The 26,075-nt window shown below is 41.8% G+C and overlaps 1 protein-coding gene across 2 annotated transcripts in view; it reads left to right on the top strand.

Moving 5' to 3' along the window:
- slc7a11 (solute carrier family 7 member 11) overlaps positions 1–23,896 on the top strand; it is a 33,987-nt gene extending 10,091 nt beyond the window's left edge. The window contains exons 4-13 of one of the 2 annotated variants that reach the window (XR_013502623.1): positions 753–878; positions 2,973–3,072; positions 5,967–6,011; positions 8,221–8,344; positions 12,566–12,669; positions 13,213–13,309; positions 13,831–13,980; positions 14,709–14,886; positions 16,681–16,838; positions 23,507–23,896. Coding sequence is in view for 1 of the 2 variants with exons in the window: in XM_078261017.1 (XP_078117143.1) it covers positions 753–878; positions 2,973–3,072; positions 5,967–6,011; positions 8,221–8,344; positions 12,566–12,669; positions 13,213–13,309; positions 13,831–13,980; positions 14,709–14,886; positions 16,681–16,736 (980 nt within the window). In the remaining variant the exon portion in view is untranslated. Of the gene's footprint in view, positions 1–752; positions 879–2,972; positions 3,073–5,966; positions 6,012–8,220; positions 8,345–12,565; positions 12,670–13,212; positions 13,310–13,830; positions 13,981–14,708; positions 14,887–16,680; positions 16,893–23,506 lie in introns of those variants that run through there. The other variant, XM_078261017.1, reaches the window with a different exon arrangement.
- Positions 23,897–26,075: the final 2,179 nt, after the last annotated feature.

Genomic DNA, 26,075 nt, shown 5'->3' with positions numbered 1-26,075 from the left:
TAGCTTATTCACCGTATCACCCAGAGTTAGATAAGTCGATAATGTCGTAACTCTCTCTGGCGCACCCACTGCTAGCCTAGTTTAGCACAGATCCTGGAGGTAACGGGCTCCAACTAGCCTACTGCTCCCAATAAGTGACAAAATAAGGCCAACATTTTCCTATTTAGATGTTGTGATTTGTATAGTCACAGCGTGTACAAATAACAAGGTCACATGAGACACAGCCATCTTCTAACCGTATAAAAACTGGGAACTATATTCTGATATGAGAATATGCCTTCTGAGAATATAGTTCCCAGTTTGTATACGGTAAGAAGATGGCTGTGTCTCATGTGACCTTGTTATTTGTACACGCTGTGACTATACAAATCACAACATCTAAATAAGAAAATGTTGGCGTTATTTTGTCACTTACTGGGAGCAGTAGGCTAGTTGGAGCCTGTTACCTCCAGGATCTGTGCTAAACTAAGCTAGCGGTGGGTGCATCAGACAGTGTTACAACACGCACGGAGATGAGAAGGGTACGTATGGACTTATCTACTGTAACTCTGGGGGATACGGTGAATAAGCTAAAGTCCCAATAAGTCGGTGTGTTCCTTTAAGTCAGACTTGTCATAACTCTCCCATTTGCTCCATGAAGGACACACTACAGCACTTGCTGCGTTGGCACTGAATGTTGTCACTGGACATAAATCGTCTGAAAATGACCAAATAAAAACCTAATTCCTGTGTCTCTTTCTTTGTCCCTGTAGCCTCTGTTATGTACCTGAACAGTATGAGCGTGACATGGACGGCTCGGATTCAAATCTTCCTCACCTTCAGCAAGCTGCTGGCCATCAGCATCATCATAGTGCCTGGAATGTACCAGCTCTTTAAAGGTAAGACAGTTAGATTTTGTTTATAGATCTTGACGTTTCCGACTGCACTTGAAGGCAGCTTTATTTCACAGGAGTGAGAGAGAGAAAGAAAAGAGATGAGCGAGACATAGTGAGTGCTGTGTTGTTTCAGGAAACATTCAGTGATTACACAAACTCCTGGGCAGTTCAGAGCTTGTCAGATCTCCGATTACATGATTGGCCACCGCAGGGTGACGGGAGGTTGCGTTTCTCCAAAAGTTGAGTCGGTTGCTGTGTTTTTTTTGCGTGTCCCCCCTGTAGCAACCCCTGCCACAGCCTAAACACACTCAAATACAATCCCCACTGATGATAGGCTTACTGGCCTATAGGTAAGGTAATAACTAGTGCCATCCACAGATAAAGTTAATTCTAAGGATTCACTGTGCCACATGTATGTTTAACATTAAAACTTGATTATAAAATCATGCATTTATTGCACAAAATCAACAATTATTAGGCTATTTTAATGGCTTAGTGTTCTATGCAAAAAAGGTATGTATAAAGGTTTTAGGCCCAGGCTTAGCACCGCCCAAGACGATAGTGATTGGTTTAAAGAAATGCCAATAAACCAGAGCACGTTTTTCTCCCATCCTGGAATGCTGAATGGACTCGCCAGACCCTCCCCCGCAGCGCTGTGGAGGTAGCTCTGGCAAAGCGAGACTAAGTGGCCTTGGCCTAAAAAATGAACCAGTATTGAATTCCAGGTATAGGTACCTGTATCGGTATCAAAAATGTTGTAACAATACCTAGCCCCATCACCACCACCACATCTCCATTAATCTAATAGCCTCTTTTACCACCAAGAGTCTGTAGGACATTTAGTGAATCACCCTTGCTGCTGTTCAGTAACATTCTCAGCTGTAACAATTAAAATGGCTTCCTTTGTCTCACACAACCACATGCACTGTAAATAAAAACTTGAAGCCTTGCAGGCCGTGATACGCAGCTGCTCACAGCAAGCAACCACTCAGGCATTTAACAGCTGGTTAGGGTTAGAAGAGACACTTTTCCCCTCAGCTATGGACCTAACTGTGTAGAAAGCATTACTACAATATTGGTGAAAGTTCACCTCAGAAATTAAAATAAAAAATAATATATAAAAAATAAAAAAATAAATAAAGCAGTGGACAGCTATACATACAGCATCTGGGGAGCAATCTGGGGTTCAGTGTCCTGCTCAGGGACAGTTTTTTAAAGTTTTTTATTGAATGTTTCACAGGTCATGGAAGCAGAGTTCAGCTTTTTAGTTGACCTTTATGTAATCCCAGAACAAGTCCGAATTTGGGAGTATAAGTGATCAAAGACTGTACTCCTGATACCTGCTGAGCTCCACAAATTGCAGACTCCAGTCTCGTTTACTATAAAAACAGCCACCCTTTTTAACACAACTTACATTCATAACACTGATTAGGAATTGTGTTGATTTCTGTAATTCTATGTGCTGTATGTTATTGTTTCATCTGAGGCTGGATTACCAACTGGACAAGAATGCCACATCGTCACCTTCCTAAAATAATGGCCTAAATAATTTTTTGACCAAAATGATTTCTTTTTGCCTAAATCATCTCCTCATGGTGCTGGGCACCTCTGGTAAAATTGCCTATATCCTCAGTTGAACAGGTCATGTGATTCTACACCTTTAGTATAATGGCCTATGTCAAGCGTGTGACTTAGGTCGTTTAGTTTTTTGTGTTTTCTGAAAAACCTGAAAAAATTACTTAGGCCATTATTTTAGGAAGGTGACGACATAAAGCTTCATTAAGTTTCAAGAACCATTTTCTTTATTTTCTGAGCCCACTAGATGGTGCTCTTGTTTTAAAGAAAAAGGCTCAAAGAATGGATATTCAGTATGCTTTTAACCCTTTGTTAAACAGACAGCGGCATGTAGTGGGCTCAAAAAATAAATAAAATGGTTCACAAAACATCATGAAGCTTCATTTGGCCATCACAAGCAAGAAGGCAACTGCTCCAGGACCCCAAACTCACAGGGGCCCAAGGCCCCATATGTAATGTTATGCGGAAAATAATAAAAGAGGTGGCCGTATCGTTGGCTAACTTTAGTGTGTGTGTTTGCAGGAGAGACCAAGAACTTTGAGAATGCCTTTGACCTGAGCAAAGTGCAGCTGTCTGGTATGCCACTGGCCTTCTACTCTGGGATGTATGCATATGCTGGGTGGTAGGTATGGTCCTCATGGGCACACACACCGACACACACACACACACACACACACACACACACACACACACACACACACACAATATTTTCAGTACAATCATCTTGAATTAAACATTCCTCAAACATATTCTTAAAGGGGTGATAGTATGCAATACCGATTTTACCTTGTCATAGTTGAATTACGACAGTTGGGTGGGTAAATAGGACATACATAGAAGCTCAAAATCCCATCGATACCCCTTTACTATGCAAATCTCACATTTTGAAACTGCCGCTGAAAACGGGCGAAACTAATTTTGTCCGACTGTGTTTCGCAGTTCAGCAGGAGCTCAGCAAGCTACGTGACAGCAGCCGGTGCTGCCTCGCCGCCCGGCATGTCCTACTTCATAGACTCCGGCTCAATGTGAGCTAGCTGGATCTCCGTCACGAAGGGAAGCCCGCGGCGCTCCATACCCGCGCAAAGTCACCGTTTCTGGGTTACTGGACTACAAAATGCCTGCAGCTAGCCGCAATCTGTACACACAGGATTGAAGGGACAGTAGCAGCTAACGAAATCCCTAGCTAATGTTTGCATGCATTAAATTGAAATCTGACACCATTTTTTGCTTTCTAAGATCTTGGGGTAGATGTTATATAAGTGGCGTGACAAAATTCAAACTGTAATTAAAGCTGCAAGCAGCGATGGACAGGCACTCGCGCCTCTGCGCGTGTCGGGGTTACTGGTGGATGCCGCTCCTTGTGACCATGCATTTGCGCGTCACTCAGACACTGCAAATCGTCACCAATGAAAAGGGAACTCCCTGCTGAGTTCAACGATATCTCACACAAGACTCTACATCATACAGTTCATTAGCTGTGAAAACGGGCGTGGCTAAATTATAGGGAGCGGGTCAAACCATCACCAATTAAAAAAGAACTCTCTGCTGAGTTCAATGATACCTCACACAAGACTCTACATTAGATGGGTCAGCATGTATGAAAGGGGCGTGGCTTAAACATAGGGGGCGGGCCAAAACATCACCAATGAAGAAGAGTCTCTACTGAGTTCAATGATACCTCACACAAGGGTCTACCTTAAACAGTTCAAATGTTATGAAAGGGGGCATGGCTTAAGCATAGGGGGCGGGCCAAACCACCAATGAAGAAGGAACTCTCTGCTGAGTTCAATGACACCTCACACAAGACTCTACCTTAAACGGTTCAAATGTTATGAAAGGAGGCGTGGCCTGAGTAAGTGGGCGTGGTTAACGTATAGGGGGCAGCTCAGTATCACATGTCGACCACACATTATAAGTTTCATGTAAATCGGATGATGTTTGTCATATAAGGCGCATTTCCTGTTGCCAACGGGGGGCGCTATGACCAAAAGTAAATATTGGCCTGTATATGTCCTCAGACCTGGACCCTTGTGAATCATGAGAAATTTTGGGCAGATACGACAACGTACACTCACTCAAGTTACAACAATTTCTTTGTTCATCGCTAAACACTCAAAATGGCCGCCACACCACGCCCACACTGTTTGACGAAATTTTTTTCTTTTAATAAGTTTTCATCTGTAAGGTGTTGAGATGGTACAGACCAAATTTGAAGTCTGCCGGATGAATCTCTAGGAGAAGTTCATTAAAGTATAGCACCTTGACTTTTAGGCCTACTTCCTGTTGCCACTAGAGGGCGCTATGACTTTAAGTAAATATCGGCCTTTATTTGTCCTCAGGGTTGGACTCTTATGAATCCTGAAAGGTTTCGAGCCAATTGGACAATGTACACTCAAGTTACAGCCACTTCCTGTTTTGATGGCGAAACGCACAAAATGGCCACCCCGCCACACCCTATGACGAAAAGTTTTTCTTTTAACAACTTTTCATCTTTAACGTCTTAAGATGGCACAGACCGAATTTGAAGTTGATCGGATGAAATCTCTAGGAGGAGTTCGTTAAAGTACGACATGTGGAAATGGCGAAAATCGCACTAATTTCGGACTTCCTGTTGGGTTTAGGGTATGGCTCCAATGACGTTTTTTGTACATCTTGATATGTGACATATGTGTACCAACTTTTGTGAGTCTACGTTAAACGCACTGCAGGGGCTCAATTTGTTTTAACTTTGTAGGGGACGCTAGCGAGCCATTTTTGTGCGCCTATTCCCGAAACCTTTAAAATAGGTAAATATTCACCAGACTTGATGCGACCGCCAATTTTGGTGAGTTTTTTTTAATATGTTAAGTCCCTCAAAAAGCCAATTCATTTGCAGAAAATAATAATTCCTTCAGTTCCAATAGGGCCTTCGCCGCTTCGGCGCTCGGGCCCTAAATATACTCTAGTTATGCCGGCAGCTGGCAGCCAGCCATTTTCGTAAAACGGCCCATATTTGAGCTTTATATAGTTGATTTCTGCAATAGAAATCAACTATATAAAGTAAGTATAAGTAGTAAAGTATATAACTATCTGAAATAGCAGACAATGTATAACTTTGCAGTGTCTGAAATATGAGACCTGCTGTCTAGTCTCCAATGGATGTGTATGTGGTTCGCTCAAACCAAATAGCGCGCAGCTCATCTAAATATTCATGAGCATACCATATTTGGAAGAAAAGCTCTTGTTACAAATAGGGCCATATTCACAGGGTAGTTAAGGACCCATAAAATACCATTCGAGCAATTTTCAGCCAAACCACTGTTACATACCCTATTAGGAGACCTTAAGGAACAGTGTGAAATACCCTATATAATCATTCTATCACCCCTTTAAATGGTCTCAGTTTGTCGCACATCATTTTGTGTCTTCACTTCAGTTTTACATGCATTGCACATGATTGACCACTCAGGGGTGGTTCATCAATCAATCAATTTGTCAATCATTGGTGGTTATACGCTGTTTTTGTTTTTTTTTCAGGTTCTATTTGAACTTTGTGATAGAGGAGGTAGATAACCCTGAACGGTAAGTTTAATCTATGTGTTGGCTGTATCCTTATAGTCTGTCTGCATTTGCTGAATTCAAAACCTAAAAAAGGAAAATATTGTTATCAGTAGTTGCACAAAGGTAAATTATTTCCATCACTGGGAAATATACTTAGCTTATAGCAGCTATAATCAATACTTTTTTAATATCAACAATGGGCTGCATGACTATGTGATCCAACAGAACATGCTCTGCATTTCCCCTTAGCTCTACGAATCATTTTAGCGTTGTTTAGCGCATTGTTTTGGTTTTACGGTCTGCAACTTCACTGTGTTGGTTCACTCTTATGGCTCTCATCAAGCCGGTTTCCACCAGCATCAGGCTAAACCAGGGGTCGGCAACCTTTTTAATATGAAGTGCCATTTTAAAATGATCATGTTAATCGGTGTGCCATATTAGCTTTAACGCTGGCATCATCTATCGAGCCCGTTCAGACAGTGTAAATCTTTTTCCCTTCACGCCGCATTCTGTTAAGAAGGCAACGAGTACTAGCTAATCAGAGGCAGAATAGGGCGGGTCTTTGCGGAATGTGGATGAGGAAAAAGACAATCAAACTACCATAAATAAGCTGTTCTCATGCCAATGGCTGTGAAAGAGGCCATTTGGCATGCAGATTTTAACATTTCCGAAAAACTCTCAGGCACACTTATTGCTAGTGTGCCATTGGTTGAGCTACGCGTGGTTGCTGACCCCTGGGCTAAACCTCCTGTACGCTACCTGCTTAGCACCAGACAGGAGACACAGTAAGAGACAAGCTGGTGAACATAGTGGAGCATTTAGCTGCTAAAGAGACAGATACTTTTTCTCAGGAGATCAAATTAGAGCTAAAAGAGAGGTATTATTTTCTACTCTCAACAAATCTCATGTGAAAACCCAAACCAACAATGAATGCATACTAACAAGTATTGTGTGTGTGTCAAAGCCTGATATATCTTCTTCCTCTGTGCCAAAGAGCTCCATTAATGATTAGAAACACATCAATGAGCCACAGGGTTGCACTGGGTGACATGCTCCTTTGTTACCATGAACACGTCACAAACTGCAGTTTATTTTGACTCAATCCCACACACACACACACACACACACACACACACACACTATCCTGCTTCCCCAAATACTCATTAAAGCACCAAATGTGGATTAATCCCCTGCTAAAAATAGTCCCCCAACAAATGCAGTATTTCCTCCTGTCTGAGTAACGTTTGTAACAGTGGTCAGCTGATTCAGGAAATTACCGAGCCCATTTAAAAAAAATATATATTTTGACGTCTTCAGTAGGAACCAATGGGCTTGGAGCTGAGAGCCACAGACAGGGACAGGGTAGGGAAGACAGAAAGTATTGACACAATCATGGTACGTGTCCACATTGGCGTTTTTGACGGGAGGGATCGCCCCGCTTCCCAGTATTTGGACGCTTGATGGACTTACCACTGGCAATATTCTATTAGATGACCACTGACGAGCAAAGAAAACAGGCTCAACCCTCTTACAACTGTGACGGCTGCACCTGATTGGACGAACACTTTCACTTGTGGGAGCTCTGCTTCGAATTTAAAAACGGACCAACATTGCGGCTCGTTTGGAAACTTTCCCTAATTTCACGCAAAATAGTTCACCGAAATGTGTTTCCGATTACAAATTTTAAGCACAAATAAGCTACGGCTTCATTTTAGATCGACAACAGTCAGTTTAAGAGAGTTTTCGAGAGGTGGCCTTCCTTGCTGATTTGCATAAAGTAGCCTGGACCTCAACCTTAGGCAAACGAAGAGCGGGCAACTCAACGCCCTGTCCCTCCAAACTCGCAGCAACACAGCTAGAATGCATTGCGCGGCTGCTTACATAGACAATGAATGGGAAGCGTGGAAATTACGCTTGCCAGTGGACACGTACCGTAACACACTGTCAGAGTAACAGTGTTGGTGATTCCCAGCCTGTACTTGTTTGTGCTGGCCACCATTATTTGAATAGCAGATTTTACTTGAGATTTTCTGGTACAGAGCATCCTCCTGAAATCTGTTAACTCATGCATAACTCAAAGTGCATTTAAATCCCCCCAGCAACACTGTTGTATTTCTATGAATAAAGTACAAAGACTAGAAAGGCAGAGGTCATAATATAGATGAAATGGTGAGTGAGACACATGTGAATGACAGTGTACTTCTTCTGTCAATGTCCCTCCTGCCATCAGGAATGTGCCATTAGCCATCTGTATCTCCATGGCGATTGTGACCTGCTGCTATGTGCTGACCAATGTGGCGTACTACACTGTGATGTCAGCAGAGGAGCTCCTGGCCTCGGAGGCAGTCGCTGTGGTAAGTAATGCTAACACTTTCCAACCAAGATGGAAAGGCCTACACAAATTTTCACTAAGGGACTGTTTGTTATTTATATAAAGTGCCACCGGAGGAGTTTTAGGATCTTAAGTAAAATTAGACTTGACCCTCCCCTCGCCAGTAAAAAATGTTCTATGACCCTCCAAAATGTGATAAGAGGCATGACCCTCCCCATCAATTTATGGACGCCTTCTGTACTGGTTAGCACTTGGCAAAGATGTGCAGATGCCCTGTATTTTTTACAGCCATAACTTACATGATTTAACTGCTTACACATCCCACTCCTCTGTTATGGTGTGGTGGCCATTTCAGTAGATTTACTCACTAACATTGTTGTGGAAACACAATAAGCACGGAAACTAAATGCACACTTCGTGCATTACTTGAAATACTAAGTTACTCCTCGAATTAACTAGTATTCACCCGAAATAAAACAAAACATTGAGACCATTCAGCAAAGCACACTGGGTAATTCATTCAACACACAAACTGGTTGCTATGGACTCGTCACTAGGCTTCCTCAGTCATTGTATATTTTAGCTATATAGGTAAAGCTGCAGATGTTGAACATTATCCAAAACATGTTTATTTTTAAAGCAGATTTTAAATTACATTGTAACAAGTCGCCCTTATGGAATCCAATCGCGGCACGGCTGTCTTGGAACGCAATAGACAGACGGTGGCGGAATGCCCCGACAAACTCAACTAAAATATAACAGTGAATACTCAGTGTTCGACCTACAGTCTGTTGAGATGCCTATACAAGCTGGAGCTGGCCTTGGCTCTCCTGCAGTGGTGTGTGCTACTTGAAAGCGTTTAGTTGAGGTCTGACCTCTCTCTGCTCTTGGCGATGTTTACTCCTACTGTGAGCCCCGCGTTTGCCTTCCTGCACTTAACATAGTAATTATTAGCGAAGTGTCTCCGACAGCTCGTCTTTCCAGCAGCTGTTAATGTGATTGTTCCCGCCCAGCCCTGTAATGCTAATCACATCACGGACATCCCCCTAATATCAGCCACCCTGGCTTATTAGACTGAGGACTGCTATCGGTGCTACTGTAAGCCTTTAGCTGGGGAAGTCTCATTCACTAAGAGATGTCTGATCTTTTCTAATGCACTTAGTTTTATGGCCCTGTGTACGATGAGAGATAGGAGAGCCTTAAGAAAAGGTGTTAAGAGCATTTCTCCGTTTTAGGAAGGCTGTGATGTGATAAAACAATTACACGCTTCCTTCCCCACAGACAGCCAGCAAAAGTTTACATCTCAAACTTAATTTGTCTAGAAGTTGTCTTCAGGAGTCTGGACTCAAGGCACAATTAGTAATGGTAGACGGCATCATTAAGAGGTATGTTGTGAAGGGTAATAGGCAGAAAGAGTTGAAGATTTTGAAGCATGAATGCGTGCAGAAATGCTAGTAGGAAGCAGCAGTAGAAATAAAAATAATTTAATGATAACACAAAGAGAGCTTAAAAAAAAACATGCAAGCTGGTAATGTCCAAAGAATAAGAGAAAAAAAGCTTACACTGGAAGGAACTAACACACAAAGTCTCACGACGGAAGACAAACGACGATCCACCAACAACAGCAGGGACACAGACAACACAGGGACTAATACACCAGGTAACAAGGACTAACAAGGGACAGGTGATACAACAGGTGGAACACATAAGACAATCACAAGGGCGGGAAAACCAAAAGACAGGAAGTAAAACCAGACAAGACTAGGGAGAAAAAAAACACACTTCAAAATAAAACAGGAAATAGGAAAACCAACAGAAAACATGAAACCAGCTAAACAAAGAAACTTGACAAGGGACTAGACGTGACAATCCCTTACTAGCTATTTTGTTATGTTTTTGTGTCTAAGGCCCTGTTTACACGATGACGCTCGCGGGTGCAAACGAAAAGATATTTTATCGGATGTGCCTTTCGTTTATACGGCGACAGCGTTTTGGGGGCTTAAAAATGCGAAAAAGTGAAACCACCCTCCAGAGTGGAAATCTTAAAAACGCTCCACCGTCGCGTTCCCGTCTAAAGGGTACAAACGCAAAAGTCTGAAGACGGCGTCTAGGTAGTCTGTTGTTACGGAGTAGGCTACAGAAATTATAGGCTCCTGTTATCGAAAATATTTTTAATGTAATGGCTCAATATTTAAGTGATTTTGACAATGTGGATAAGGTTGTTATAGTTCGATGACCATATGTAGGCTATTCATTTGAGCCAGAGTAGGCTACAACGTTACGGATGAAGAGAAAGAGAGAGAGAGAGAGAGAGAGAGAGAGAGAGAGAGAGAAAGAGAGAGAGCGAGTGGCAGCAGCCAGTGGGCAGAGGAGGGTCTGCTTCAGCCTCCTCTGCCCGCAGCCTCTCGCTCTCAAGCAGCGGCTCAAGGGCTGCGAGCCTCAGGATATTGGTAGTGCTCCCGTGGGTGCTGTGCTGTGGCTTATCATGGTCGACTGTGCCCGGTCATCATCAGACAAACATGCAACTCCACCACCTCGTCTTTTCCAGACAAGCTTTTGTTGTTTTGGAAAGAAGGTTCTACGCAGGCGCGTGGTGTTGTGTGGCAATGCCACCTAGCCGCCTGGCGTGCATACTACATCGAATTTCACACACTTTTGCGTCACCATATGCACGCAGATCACCCCCCCAAAACTCTCGTCTAAACGCGGAATAAAAAGTGAGAACGCAACGCCGCTTTTGCGTTTTCTCTTCAGATCGTTTCCGTCTAAACATAGCCTAAGTGCCTGATGGGAAAAACAATCTTTCTAAGTCTCTGACAACATTATGGAAAGGATTTCTAAGGAGGTCGACCTTTCTGTTAAAGAGTAAGATCCTTTTTTTAAACATAAAAAACCCTGCAAAATTGCATTCGCTAAAGCCACCAGACTCCATGTAAATAAACAGTAGTTTTAGCATCGTAAAATACACTTCATTCAAAGTCGACAGAAACAAAACAAAACTACTCTTACATATGGGATAATATAACATTTGTGGCATTTTGTTTTAGACAGAAGTTACTGTACTGTTATCCTCTCAAAATGAGCAAACAAAGTGGATGCACTTACATTCTGGGGACTCTATATTAGTCTATTATGTGCCTGTTAACCTCTGTTGGTATCAGGTGGGATTACACACTGCCCGAATGTGTAATAAGAATGTAATAACCACTTTAGTCTTTTCCATCACTGAGCCACATCATTTCCACCATTTCACAAAGCACATTATAAAAGAAAACTAATGAAAACAACAAAACAAAAACAATTGCTTTCTTAATCTCATGATGGAGAACTGTTTCTTGTGTATAAATCCCTGATCATAACTGCACACATTTTGATCTTTGTGTTTTCTGTACATAGTAAAAGACATATTTGGAGTAATTCTATTTCAGTAGGTGGAATGCATGACATTTTATGACCATTTTCTTTAATGCGTTCAATACCCGACTGTTCTTTTTTTTTAAAATACATAAAAAGTATTGCATTATTATAGAGTGGTTACATAGAAATGATCTTAAATGACAATGAGATTTTCTTTACAGCCAGTGCTTGTCCATACAAGCGTGGTCTGTGATTTATCAGCAGCTTCATGAATAATAAGCAGCTTTTGCTCCCACTTCTGCGTGACCCATTATTGACAATTACTGCCTGCCTAACTGTCCTGTTCTAGTCCTGTGTTTCCTTTTATAACCCCACCCACGATATTTTACTAAACCCAAATGCGTCAAAAGTGACGTCAAAAGTTCCGACCCAGCGCGTTTAGATAGGACGCTAAACAACGCCAAAGGCACCTGACCAAGCATCCGTATTTTACGCAATGGGAGTGAGAATGTGTTCTCAGATTGGTGAAAATGTTTCTTCTGCTCATTGTGTTGTCCTAATTTGCAGTGAATCAAATTTTTGCAGTGAATCTAATTCCCCCCCCCCCCACCCCTATCTGTGATACATTCTTCACTCGGTAATGAAGGCCTGTAAGTGACAAAAACAATAAAGTCAGAGTTTCTTAACGGATAAGCTAGCTATCTTGATACTCAAAAGAAAGGTCTAGCGCAAATGTTATATATCCTCATGTGAAATAAGGGATTGATATATATGTTCATGAGTTTGTGAGCAGATACACTGCTGACATATGCTGGTCACTTCTTACATCCTTGAAGCAACAGATTCTCTTTGCTAACGTTGCTCCCTCTGTTTCGACCTGTCACAGACTTTTGCAGAGAAGCTGTTGGGAAACTTCTCGATAGCGGTGCCGGTGTTTGTGGCCTTGTCCTGCTATGGCTCCATGAATGGCGGCACATTTGCCTTATCAAGGTACAAATACTTTGTCTTTGCTGGCTTTCTTCTCACATCTATGTATATTCACTTACCGGAGAGCCGCTTCACGCACGCTTCTGGGACGTGGCTGGTGGAGTATTAAGCATAGACTTGAATGATTGCTTGCGGGGTTAACAACACACTACATATTTATATTAGATAAATAATCAGTAAAGTGCCATATATAGCACTAAATATGTTTTCAGTTGTACAGCGCTATAGAAAAAAGAAATACTGTCTCTAGTATTTAGTGTATGTATATACAGTAATTCCATAAAGTATGTTTTGCACTAGTTCGCTGCCTCTGTTTGGAGTTTTTACCCTCATAGTGTGCAGGTTCCTGACTATTTGAACCTATGCACCTGCTTTTGTTACTGCAAATAATCTCATAATGTCAATGTTGATTGAATGTGATTCAAGATTGAAATGGGCATGTTTTAGGTCATACATCAATGAATTCAATATTTACTAAATTCATGTCATTCTTGCTCAAATTTCTGTATGTGTGTCTGTGTGTGTGTGTGTGTGTGTGTTCCCCAGAACATTCTACGTGGCATCACGTGAAGGACATCTCCCTGAGGTTTTGTCAATGATCCATGTCCACAAACACACTCCAATGGCTGCTGTCTTAATACTGGTCAGTTTACTGCAATATGAACAATAATAATAACAATAACTGTTCATTAGACACTACTGACAACACTAAATCCCACTAAATCCCTTGTTTGAAATTGCAGTTAGCGTTTAGCAATCTGTAATGACAAGAATAATACTAAAGTCTAAGTCCACACTAAAAATACTACTCACCATATTCCATGTTTATTATCATCTGCTGGCATCGTGACGCATAATGTTGCTTTGGTTTCCTGCATATACCTTGCATGCTGACATACAGTATGGTTAAACAATTGACCTATGTTTTTAGGTATCATAAAAATAGATTTTAATGGACACCTGCCAGCCAATCACAAATGAGAATATTTTTCTTTGGCCTTGGTAGAAAAGAGACTTCTAGTCTAACCATTGCAACTACCAAATTGGGTACAAATCTTTTGTTTTTTTAACTTTGTGTGTGTGTGTGTGTGTGTGTGTGTGTGTGTGTGTGTGTGTGTGTGTGTGTGTGTGTGTGTGTGTGTGTGTGTGTGTTTGTGTGTACAGTACCCTATGACAATGCTCCAGCTGTTTGTAGGCGACATCTACAGTCTGCTGAACTTCATGAGCTTCCTGCGTTGGCTGTTCATCGGTGTGGTGGTGCTAGGTTTAATCTACCTCCGATATACCAAACCTGACCTCCCCCGCCCCTTTAAGGTCAGTGTTTCCACAACTGTACACAGCTGTAGCTGAATCTGTGCCACAATATTAACGCAAATACAGGTCACTTATCTTCATTGTATTCCACAGTCTTTTTCTTGTATATAGTTAGTAACCTAACTGTGTCCATGTTCGGACACCGTTTGCAGCTATTGGCCATACCGGACACATCCAGTCAATGCAGTTTCCGATCTTTTCGCGGTGCTTTTCCTCGGCGATTTTCCCCGAAGCGCAAATAGACGTAAGAAGTAATTTATACACATCTAAAGCGTGATTTATGACTTCTCTGCTGAGAGCGAGACACACGATTAGGCACATGGAGAGAGAGACCGACGGATGGATAGACAGAGTGTGACACACACACACACACACACACACAGAGAGTGAGAGAGAGAGCTTTGTGTCTGCCGCGGAGAAATGGGCGCCCGGTATGAATGGCCAGGCGCGTGATCAGGCACGAATCTACGCTTCGCGGCTATTTGCGGTGCTTCAGCGTGCAGTTTGTTTTCACTGTTGGTTTCCTTTTGCTGACTCTTGTAAAGACAAAGCTAAAGTAAATGGTTAAACTTTCCCATTACAAAGGTACAAAGTTACACTTCAGTTCGGCCATCATAGGATAATTTATATTCATATTTAAACAGATATCCTGATAGAATATTAGTCTCATAGTGTCCAAGCATGGGTACAGTTCTTAATAACAGATGGCACTCCTGACTTGTCCACAGGTCCCGCTCTTCATCCCAGTGGTGTTCTGCCTCACATGTTTCTTCATGGTCTTCCTGTCTCTGTATTCGGACCCGGTCAACACAGGGATTGGATTTGCCATTTCCCTCACTGGCATCCCCGCCTATTATATCTTCATTCACTTCAACCACAGACCAAAATGGCTTCAAAGGGCTTTAGGTAAGAACTTGAACTTCACATTCAACAACACCAAACCTCACTCCGAACTCGGATGAAAAAATACGGACGTTTGGACAGTGGCTTATGCCGTATGTCCTATGTCTGTATCAGGTAGTATAAGTAATTTGATGGTACTGTGTTGCCTCACAGCAGTTTGATTGTCGTGTGGAGTGTTTGTGTGTGTGGGGGGGTGTCTGTGTGTGTGTGTGTGTGTGTGTGGGTGTCTGTGTGCACGCGGGGTGGTCTGATGGTCAGCCCTGCAGCACACGTTACAGCAGGAAGAGGAGAAATGACAGAGCATACAGGTAAAAGAAAGCTGTCGTTGCTTTGTAGGAATTGGAGGAATTTGTAGTTCTTCCTCCTTAATGTTACTCTCTAATGTGACACAGTCGGACATCAGCCTCCACAGAAGCGAATATGGCCACAGCAGCAGAGATGAGAGAGCGTGCCCTAGTCAGTGAAACGGTTAAGAGAGGAGGAATCAATCTAAATATCAAACTATTGGTCACAAATTATTGGATATGTCTCTAAAATATAAACGCATAGGCTCTCTAATAATAACAATATAAATTAAAGCTGCAAGCAGCACTGGACGGGCCCTCGCACCTCCTTGCGCATCGGGGTTACTGGCGGACGCCGCTCCATGCGCCCGTGTATTTGCGCGACCGTCGGACATCGCAAACCGTCACCAATGAAAAAGGAACTCTGTGCTGAGTTTGATGACACCTTACACAATAGTCTACGTCAAAGGGATCATAAATGATTAAAGGGGGCGTGGCTTTAGCAGAGGGGGTGGGCAAAACCATGACCAATGACAAAGGAACTCTCTGCTGAGTTCAATGATACCTAACATAAGACTGTACCTTAAACGGTTCAAAAGTCATAAAAGGGGGCGTAAGTTTAAGTTTAAGTTTAAGTTTTGATCGGATGAAATCTCTAGGAGGAGTTTGTTAAAGTATAGCACCTTGACTTTTAGGTCTACTTGCTGTTGCCACTAGGGGGTGCTATGACTTTAAGTAAATATCTGTCTCTAGATGTCCTCAGGGTTGGACTCTTATGAATCCTGAAAAGTTTTGAGCCAATTAAACAATGTACACTCAAGTTACACCTACTTCCTGTTTCGATGGCGAAACGCACAAAAAGGCCGCCCTGCCACGGCCAGGCCCCATGACCAAAATTTTTTCTTTCAATCACTTAAGGTCTTAAGATGGCACAGACCACATTTGAAGTCGATCGGATGAAATCTCTAGGAGGAGTTTGTTAAAATACGAGGAAATGGCCAAATTTCGAACTATCAATTAAAAATGGCGGACTTCCTTTTTTGTACGTCTTGACATGCTACATATGTGTACCACGTTTCGTTAGTCTACGTCAAACGTAAGGGGCTCAATTCTTTAAGTTTTGTAGGGGGCGCTAGCGAGGCATTTTTTCACGCCTATCTACGAAACCCTTAAAATATCAAATTTGTGACCAGGCCTGATGCATGTGCAAAGTTTGGGGAGTTTTTGAGTATGATAAGGTCCCCAAAAAGGTGATTCATTTGCCGGGAAATGAAAGTTTTAATAGGGCCTTCGCCGCTGTCGGCGCTCTGGCCCTAATAAATCATTGCAAAGATGTTAGAAACGATGCATTGCGAGTCCATCCCAAGTTGTATCCTGTGCACACTTTTTTAAATCAGTGCACTTGCATCATGTACTTTTATATCAGCGCACCGATGCAAATTGGTGAATCTTTCCATCCCTAATGTATATCATGAGAGATGATGTCATTGTACGGTTTTCTGTGTGTCCCCAGATTCCTTCAACAGAAGCTTGCAGATCATCCTGCTTGTCGTTCCTGCTGAGCAATAACAGCTCGCCACCACTACATCACCTCCTTGGTCCCTTCAAATCACATATACATACTAAGCTGAACTGGAACTCCGATTGAAAGTTTTGATGTCTCTGCTGAATGTGAGTTTTTTAAATGTGTTATATTAAAGGATAAAGACTTATCTGGAAAGGCCATCTACCTATCATTGTGTTTGTGACCATTGCTTATTTATGTAACAGTAAATGCCCATCTGAACACCATTTTCAGATGGGCCAACTAACTGTGCGTCTGAACAGACCAAGTCACAGCACATGATAATAATGTCTAATGTGTTTAGGATTGGGCATCGAGAACCGGTTCCAACTTGGAATCATTTAAAAAAAAAAAACATTTGGTTTCCGTAGCGGCCACCATATTTCCAGGCGCTCGTTGTGTAGTAGGAGCACAATAGGACAGGCAATCTGTGGACAGGCCTCATTACGTTCTTATAATACATCCATGGCTGTGGATGGCTAGCAGAAACCGTAGAGGTTCTCCGTGAAAAAATCCAGGGGATTGCCAAATCCGCTATCCGCCGTCTGGCATGGAGAAGGTGATCCGTAATACCGTCACCTAACACCAAGCATGCAGAGAGCAAGATGGTGCCATGGCTGTGGCAAACGCTCTGAACAAGCATGGCTTCAGAGGTTAAACCTGATTTAGTCTCACATTTCCAGACCTTCCTCCACAGCGCTGCAAAGGAAGGTCTGGCAAGTCCACACATCATTCTGGGATAGGAGAAAAACATGCTCTGATTTATTGGCATTTCTTTAAACCAATCACAATCGTCTTGGGTGGTGCTAAGCACTGTACAGAGCAACGGTGCTGCATAGAGCCACAGTGCCTCTGCAAAATAGCCTCGGGAAGGAACTTGTTTTGGTGGAATGTGTATGTTCAAAAGTTGTTTTAGTCGTGCAAAAGCCAAAAATTGGCAAAAGTCGTTAAGCGGGGCTCGCGACAGGGATGCTATTTCTAAATCTAAATCTCTCTTGAACCGTTAGCCCAAGCCATAAGGCAAAATAAAATCTGTAATATCCAGATTAAATCCAGTAGCAGCTAAATATCATTATTTGCAGATGATATTTTGTTGATCTTGGGGACTCTATTCCAAAAATTCTTAAGATTTTCAACGAATTTGTCAATTTGTCTGCGCTGCCGGCATCACTACACTCCAGGATTGCTGTTGTTAAAATGAACATAGTTCCTCGTGTGAATTCCTTAAGTACAATGATCCCCTTACCCCCACCGATACATTTCTGGAAGAAACTTGACACCTTAATTCTGCAATATATTTAGAATAATAAACAAACTAGGCTTAAATACTCTACCCTGTATTTACCTCAAACACGGGAGGCTTGGCCCTCCCCAACCTTAAAGTGAATCACAGAGGCTTTCAGCTACGGGCCCTCAGAGTGTGGATGGACCCCTCATCTACAGTCCCATGGAGAGAAATAGAGCAAAACCTCACTGGAAGTCTAAGACTGCAAGACCTTGCATTTGCAGGTGTGTGTCCAAAAAAGTGTATGCTAGCCTATGGCCCTATTATCACCAACACATTGACTAACTTTAAACAGGTGGAGGAGCAACTATGCTACACCAACAAGTGGCATCTGGACACCCCACTTTGGCACAATACACACTTAATGTGGTAACAAACCCTTTGCTTGTAAGGTGGAGTGACAGAGGCATTTATACTGTAAACCCTTTATTCAATGAGAAAGGTATGTTGAGTTTTGAAGACCTAAGAGCTGGTTTTGAGCTCCCCAGGACATCCTTCTTCTTGTATCTGTGCTTAAGAGCAGCCCTAAAATGTTATGGAGTGTCACGTGGAAACAGTCTTGAGCCGCACCCAGTTATTAAATGGTTTGTTGATTTTCCTGTGAGAGGATTAGCGTCCAAAATCAATGCTAAAGTGATGGAAGCATCCATACGAGAACTCCCAATAGCAAGGAAATGGGAGCGAGAGCTGAGCCCTTACGGGAACGCAATTAATTGGGACAGTTTGGGACATTTTCCAGCAGATGCACTTCAACATATGTCACAGGACATACTGGACTCCACAGAAGAGATACGTCTCATTAGTCTTATCTCATTAGATAAGTCATTCCCACTCCCTATTGCACGTTCTGTCAACCTGAACAAACTGGAACTTTCCTGCACAGTCTGGGAGTGTGAACAGGTGCATGTGTTCTGGAATAAAACAACATCAATAATATCTGATGTGATAGGATGTCGAATTCCTACTGACCCGGTTGTTTTGTTACTTAATGACGACTCTAAATTACACCTGCTTGGGAGACAGAAGAAAGTTTGGCTAGCCGGCTCAACCGCAACCAAGAAAATGATAGCTCAACACTGGCTCCCCCCCCCACTCGCTTCGTATAAAACAGTGGTTGGCGTATTTTCTAGACAAAGTTATGCTTGAGCTCTCTACAGCAAGGATTAACAAAGCCAAATTATTGACTATAGATCTATGGAAAAACGCAGCAGCACAAGTATTAGTCCTAATGACCTCAGCATCACAAGAATTAGAGGAGAGTGACTAGGCAAGGTGTGATTTCTGATTTCTGTTTTCCTCGAGACCGCAGAGGGTGGGGGGTGGGAGAGGGTTTTTGTTCTGGTTCAGTTGTGTTTGTCTGTTCTGTATGTTCAAAAATATAAAAATAAAAAATTGATCTAAAAAAAAAAAAGAAAAAGCAGCTCAAGAAGAAGTACTGGACGTAGTGTTGCATACATACCTCCACAAAATCATGAGTTACTTAGAGTCAGAGTTTGAGAGTTGTAAAGTTGTTTCATCATCACTTAGTGACGTTGGAGGATGCGTTGTACGGTTGACAGGCTTACAGCATTGATGTTGTTAAATATGCAGTCTCTTGTACATCTGTAAACATGTGTCCTCGTCCTCCATGATGTCTCTGCCTTTCCACTCTGTAGAGAATTCAAATAGAGTATGTGTTCAGTATGAACTGTGACCAGTTTACAAGCTACCTGTTTATGCAGTACTATTCAGCCATATGTATTTCACAGTACAATACTGTAATACTGAAATTGTCATTAGATATTTGCACACCTGTTCTCATTTTATGGACGCCACTGTAAATCGATTCAAGTTGGTTCTCTAATGGTCAACCTGTGGTTGATCACATGATCAGCAAGTGTGGCCCTAATCTCATCAGAGATGGCTCTCCTTCCTTCTCTTCTTTGCCCTCCCCCTCTTCCACCTCCTCCTCCCCCTCTTTTTCCCAACTCTTGGTCATTGAACTTGTCCTCGTTGTCATCCCCTGCCTCTCCCACCTCTTCCCCTTGCTCTCTGTCTATTATTGGCATCCATTGTAAAAAAACAAAAGGTAATCTGACCTTTGACCTATTAATAGGCCTATAGTAAAGGGCAACGCCATCCAGAGTAGCTATATCATTACATAATGTGTTTCAGGGGTGTTTCAGGCCAAGTACAATAACTACAGTTTTGTCTGAATTTAACATCAGGTCACTGTAGGTCATCCAGATTTGTATGTACTTAACTTATGCTTTAGTTTAACTAACTGGTTTCTTCTAGCTTGATCAATAGATATAATTGGGTATCATCTGCATAACAATAAAAGTTTATGAACTGTTTCCTAATTATTTTCCCTAAGGATTAGTGCAGCTTTAACAAGTTTTTTTAATGTAATTTAGGGCCACAACTGTGCTAAAACAGCAACAATAATTACTTCGGCATAAAATACATTATTTCATTTTTTCTTTCTGAGTTCAGTAAGAAAAACCCATCTTGTATACATTGCATTTTATATCAGCCATGTTGTAGCATGCAGATGATCCGGCCCTAACATTACGACCTTTGCCATTTGATTCGATCGTTATGAGGACTTCCATCACCTCCCAACTCTGCTCCCCTGGTAGTCCACTCACATTTCACATTAGTCAGACCGTAGCAGCACCACCCTCTTCCCTCCTGCATCAGGAATAAAGTGGCTTGGCCCTATGCGGTCTGGTTGTAGTCTAACTCCAAGGTGTGTGTGTGTGTGTGTGTGTGTGTGTGTGTGTGTGTGTGTGTGTGTGTGTGTGTGTGTGTATAGTCTGCTGATGTGGCTGCTCTCCATTCCTCCTGGGTGGGATTTGCAGGTAATCTGTCTGTGTAACCGCTGCCCTGTGGCACACTGCATTCCCTCTCAACACTGTAAATTGAGGGCTTTTACTGCTGATGAGAGGATGGCAGGATGGAGACAAAATGCCCAGGAGCTTTCACTTTAGCGCTGAGTCATAAAAAAAAAAAAAAAAAAATAAAGATGGCTTAAACTTTGTGAGAGCAAAGTAGCTGTGCCTCCACTGCAGGCATATGAACCTTTTACCACACTGCTGATGGCTCATAGGCTGTCACTGCTCAGGCTGGACTGTTACTTTAACATTTATTTAAACAATGTATGCCTACCATACACTAGAAGATTTTGAACAGACTTTAAAAAGACTAAAGTCTGACACCATCTCACATCAATGTTAAAGGTGATGTGAGATGGTGTTAATATGTAAAGACTGGAGTTCTTGTGGGGTCTAAAATTGCCACCAAGCTAGCTAGCTACTGCTAGCGTTAGCTAGTAACTTTAAGGGAAAGTTTGCTGATTTCTGTTCTGCCATACATGCAGATGAATGGTGGCAGTACCCGGAGGTCTGCGTTTATCCGCCGGAAAATCTGCCGTTAGATGACTCGCTTCAGAAGGGTTGAAAATCAGTGACTTTCCCTCTTTAGCGTTTAGCTTAGCACGGCGCCATAGCAACTATAAACAACACTGGCTCTTGGTGTTTGCTGCTTCCTGTTTGGTGCTGGAGGGAGCGCACCCATTGGTTGTTGACAATGTTCACATGATTTAACTTCACTACCAAGACGGAACGTCCAGATGGGAAAAAGACTGACTGGGACTGAGTTTTATGACCATCTTACACCAAACGATTGATACGACGGGAGGGCCCAAACTATAGCAAGACTCTCAGGATTTCATTACGATATTGAAAATAAGTCTGCGACAGTGGAATCGCTTGAAAAGCCGTTTGGTGTAAGGTTGGCATTAGATGAGCCTTAACTAAAACATGACAACCCCATTTAACAATGCTTTACATAAACTTCACCGTCAGGTATGTTACTTTGTGGCATACTGTCTTTTTTGTTCCACCCCCAATGGCTCTGGCAACTTTTTTCGCATATCTACTAATAAAGAGTCTATTATATATAATATAGAATATTACAGCTCAAATAGTCTCTCTTTGCCAGATAATTAACACACCAAAGAATTTTTGTAGGTTCCAGGTGCAATAAGAAAAAATGTCAATCTAGCCAAGGACTCCTCATGTACGTGTGTGTGTGTGTGTGTGTGTGTGTGTGTGTGTGTGTGTGTGTGTGTGATGAAATGGTTTTATTACCACACTATCAGCGCAGACATTTCAGCATTTCTCACATTTTATATACCGTAATAAAACCGTCAGCAAATAAGTCCTATGTTGATAAAACAGTTTCCATTAATAATTAAACAAACAATTAAACATTAAAAATGTCCCCTTTTAAAACTTTTTTAGTTTTCCAAAATATTAGGGGGAAAAATCTATAAAAGACAAGATGATTTCATCACAAAACTGTGTGAACAGCAATGGGTTTAGAACTAATAGGAGTACTTATCTTGCATTCATTTAAATTGTAGAGGAAATACCGCATACTAATGGATATACAGTAAGGGGTATTCCTGGATCTCAAAAAAAGCATTCAATATTTTTCACCATGGCTTATTACTGAAAAAATTAGAGGGGTAGCACTCTCCTGGTTAACTCACAATTACTGAAGGTTACTAGTGGGGTTCCCCAAGGCTCAGTGTTAGGCCCAGTTATTGTTTGTAAATAATAAATCTGGGGTTAAAATGGATTTCATTGTTAGATGATACTATTTAAGTTTGTTGTGGTAATAAATTTAAACAAATTTTGGATACAGTGAAAAGAAATTGAAAAAAATCCAACAAATAGGCTACTAAATTTAAGTAAGACTGAATTCATATTTTCTGGGCAATTGGGCAACAAATGCACAAGCAAAGTCATGATTAATGATGTTGAAATAGTGCTTGTAATTACATTTCTAGGACTGATAATAGATAATACATTATGCAGGAAACCACATATACATGATATCAAAGCAAACATTCTAGTCAATTGCAGCACTGTATAAAATTTAAGATTTTCTACAATCTAAATATCATATGCACTTGATTGCCCCCTTATAGTTGCATTCATAACTTAGCTGTGTGGAAGTCTGGGGAGAGATCTACAAAACAAATACAAAATACAATTTTCATATTTCAAAAGAAAGCCATAAGAAACAAAACTACTTACCACAAACCAACAATCTCAGTTTATTAAATTAAAGACTCTAAACATTTGTGTGTAAAGTTAAAAAGCAGTTACCTGAAAGTATCTAAAAGTTGTTTGAAATGATAGAAAGTAAATACTGTTTAAAAGGAATTTACGTGTTTAAAAGATAAACCATGTCAATGTCAAAAAAATCTTTTTATTTCAGTTAAAGGGGTGAATTTATGGAACAGCTGTAGTGAGGAATTGGAAACATGTAGTGTATATAAAAAATAAATAGATTTGTAAAATGATATTAACCCATCCTAATATTGTGTTAATGTACATATAACTGTTTATCGTGTTTTGTCTGATGCTTTAGCAACATTGTTATTGAAACTTTCATGCCAATAAAGCAACACAAGCGCTTTGTCCCATGTCCCCACAGACAGCAGGCGGCGTGTGCTGCTGCTGGGGGTGCAGCGGCAGATCGTGGCGTTGCAGATGCAGCTTTCGACGCAGCGGTTTCGCAACGTGAAAAAGGTAATGTGGAGAGACAGAGGTGTAGGTGTTAAAGTGCAGTCACAGTCAGGAATTACTGTGGAAGTAGCCTCCAGAAGAGGTCACACTGTGATCACCACTGATGAACAGGGTGTATTCAGCAGCCAGGCATCATGGTCAGGTGAAGAAATGGAGTATGATTCAGTATACTGTATCTGTTGGAGAAGTGAACATGAGCACAGATCTGTACTCATTAGAAGATAGAGATCGTTTTATGAATTAAACATTTAAAAAATCTGTGAAAATGACTGATTACTTCGAAGACACGGACAAATTCATCAGGTCTGTTGCTGTACTAGACTAGTTGGTTTTGACCTGTTAGATGAAAAGAAACGTTTTCGCCTCAAAAAGCATATGCTCTAAGAAAGGAAACTTCAAAAAGACAGATAAAATAAAAAATAAAATAAAATGATCATGTCACTCAAAGCTTTCTCCTCTGTATTGTTATCTGTTTGTTTCAACTTGTCTGTTTCTTTTTTCTGACTTTTCTATGAGGAGCCTTAAAATAGGATCTCTTAATATTCACTCAGTTAAAAAATGAATTAAGTAAGTACCATCAGGATCAGCTGATTATTGGTGGGGATTTTAACTGTACTCCTGATTTCACTGTGGACAGGATAGACGAGGAACCTCACCCACAGTCAGCTCAGAGTTTGAACAGCACCATTAATCAGCTGGATTTAGTAGATACATGTAAAACATAAAAACATCCACAATCCCGACAGTACACTTGGGTGAGGGTCATTAATAATAGGGTGAGTGCAGCCAGACTCGACAGGATTTATATTTCACAAAACCTTAGCTCTAGACTAGTCCACAATAGAATAACCCCTGTTGACTTCACGGATCATAACTTTGTTTTTATAGATTTGATCATCTCGCCAGGTAAGAGGATTAAGTCCTACTGGCATTTTAATAACAAACTTTTACAAGACAGCATGTTCTGTCAAACTTTTGAGCACTTTTGGCAGTGCTGGAAAAATAAAAAAAACTGATTTTAAGTCTTTGAAGCAGTGGTGGGAAGTTGGTAAGGCCCAAGTTTGTGTTTTCTGTCAGCAGTACACCTCCCATACCACTGCTAAAATCAATGCAGAGGTTATGGAACTTGAAGCCAACATAGGGAGTATTGAGGAGGGTTTACATAGGAGACTCTGAGCCTTCTTTAGGGCTTTTGTTGCAAAAGAAGAAAATGGAGTTGAGCTCCTTCCTGCATGAGAGGGTGAAGGGAGCTCTTGTCAGGTGTCACTTCTTCCAGTTAAAAGACATGGATGCCCCAAGCTCTTTCTTTTTTAATCTGGAGAGATCAGTGGCACAGAGGAAGCAAATGACATGCCTTCAGAATCCAGGAGGCAAAGTAACCACCAGTCCGGGTGAGATGAGGAGCCATGCGATGGATTTCTATGCCGACCTCTTTGGGGCTCAACATTGCAGCATGGAGTGTCGTGAGGAGCTCCTGGAGGGGCTTCCTCAGCTCAGCCCTGACGAGAAAGCTGCTTTGGACTGTGAGCTAACTCTGGAGGAGCTGACAGCTGCTGTCAACCAGATGGCCACAGGACGGGCGCCAGGGATTGATGGTCTCTCCACAGACTTCTATAAACGGTTCTGGAATACTCTTGGACCAGACCTTCATGAGGTTCATTTGGAGGGTCTTAGAACAGGATCTCTTCCTATTTCCTGTCAGTGAGCAGTGTTATCACTGCTGCCATAAAAAAGGAGATCTGGCTTTACTTAAGAACTGGCGCCCAGTTGCCCTCCTCTGCACGGATTATAAGGCGCTTTCCAGACCATTATCAAACAGATTGAAGGAGGTCCTGGAAATAATTATACACTCAGACCAAACTTATTGTGTTCCAGACAGGTCGATCATGGACAACATTTTCTGTGTTTTCCAGATGTTCTTGATGTGTGTAAAATGTATAATGTTGATGTTGGTATTGTCTCTTTCGACCAGGAAAAATCTTTTGATAGGGTGTATCACTCGTATTTGTTTTCTTTACTTAAAGCTTTTGGTTTTGGTGATGGTTTTCTGTCTTGGGTTGGTTTGTTGTATAATGCTGCACAGTGTTTGGTAAAGATGGGGGCAGGGCTGAGTCGGCCCGTTCCTGTGCAGAGACAACCCAGTCTCACGGCAGTTCGTGAAATGGTCATGTTATTTAATCTATTGATTCGTGTTCACGGGGAAGTTTTTCTCGTTTTTTTCGTGGAGACCAGCACGAAAATGTAAAGTAATGTATTTCAATAGGAAGTGATGCCTTGTAAGTAGGTCAGTAGAGGGATAAAGCAGTGTCCAGTCTGCCAGGGGGGCTTGAGTGGAGGAAGGAAGGGTTAAAGGTTTTGGGAGTGTTTTGGGGTTCTGAGGGGTTTGTTAAGAAGAACTGGGAGGGAGTGAAGGAGAAGGTGTGCGATTGGTTGTCTAAATGGCAATGGTTGTTACGCCAGCTGTTGTATAAAGGTAA

Source organism: Sander vitreus, chromosome 10 (genome assembly GCF_031162955.1).
Source record: "Sander vitreus isolate 19-12246 chromosome 10, sanVit1, whole genome shotgun sequence".
Classification (NCBI taxonomy): Eukaryota; Metazoa; Chordata; class Actinopteri; order Perciformes; family Percidae; genus Sander; species Sander vitreus.
The sequence above is the reverse complement of the archived record's forward strand: the minus strand, read 5'-3'. Positions and strand labels throughout refer to the sequence as shown.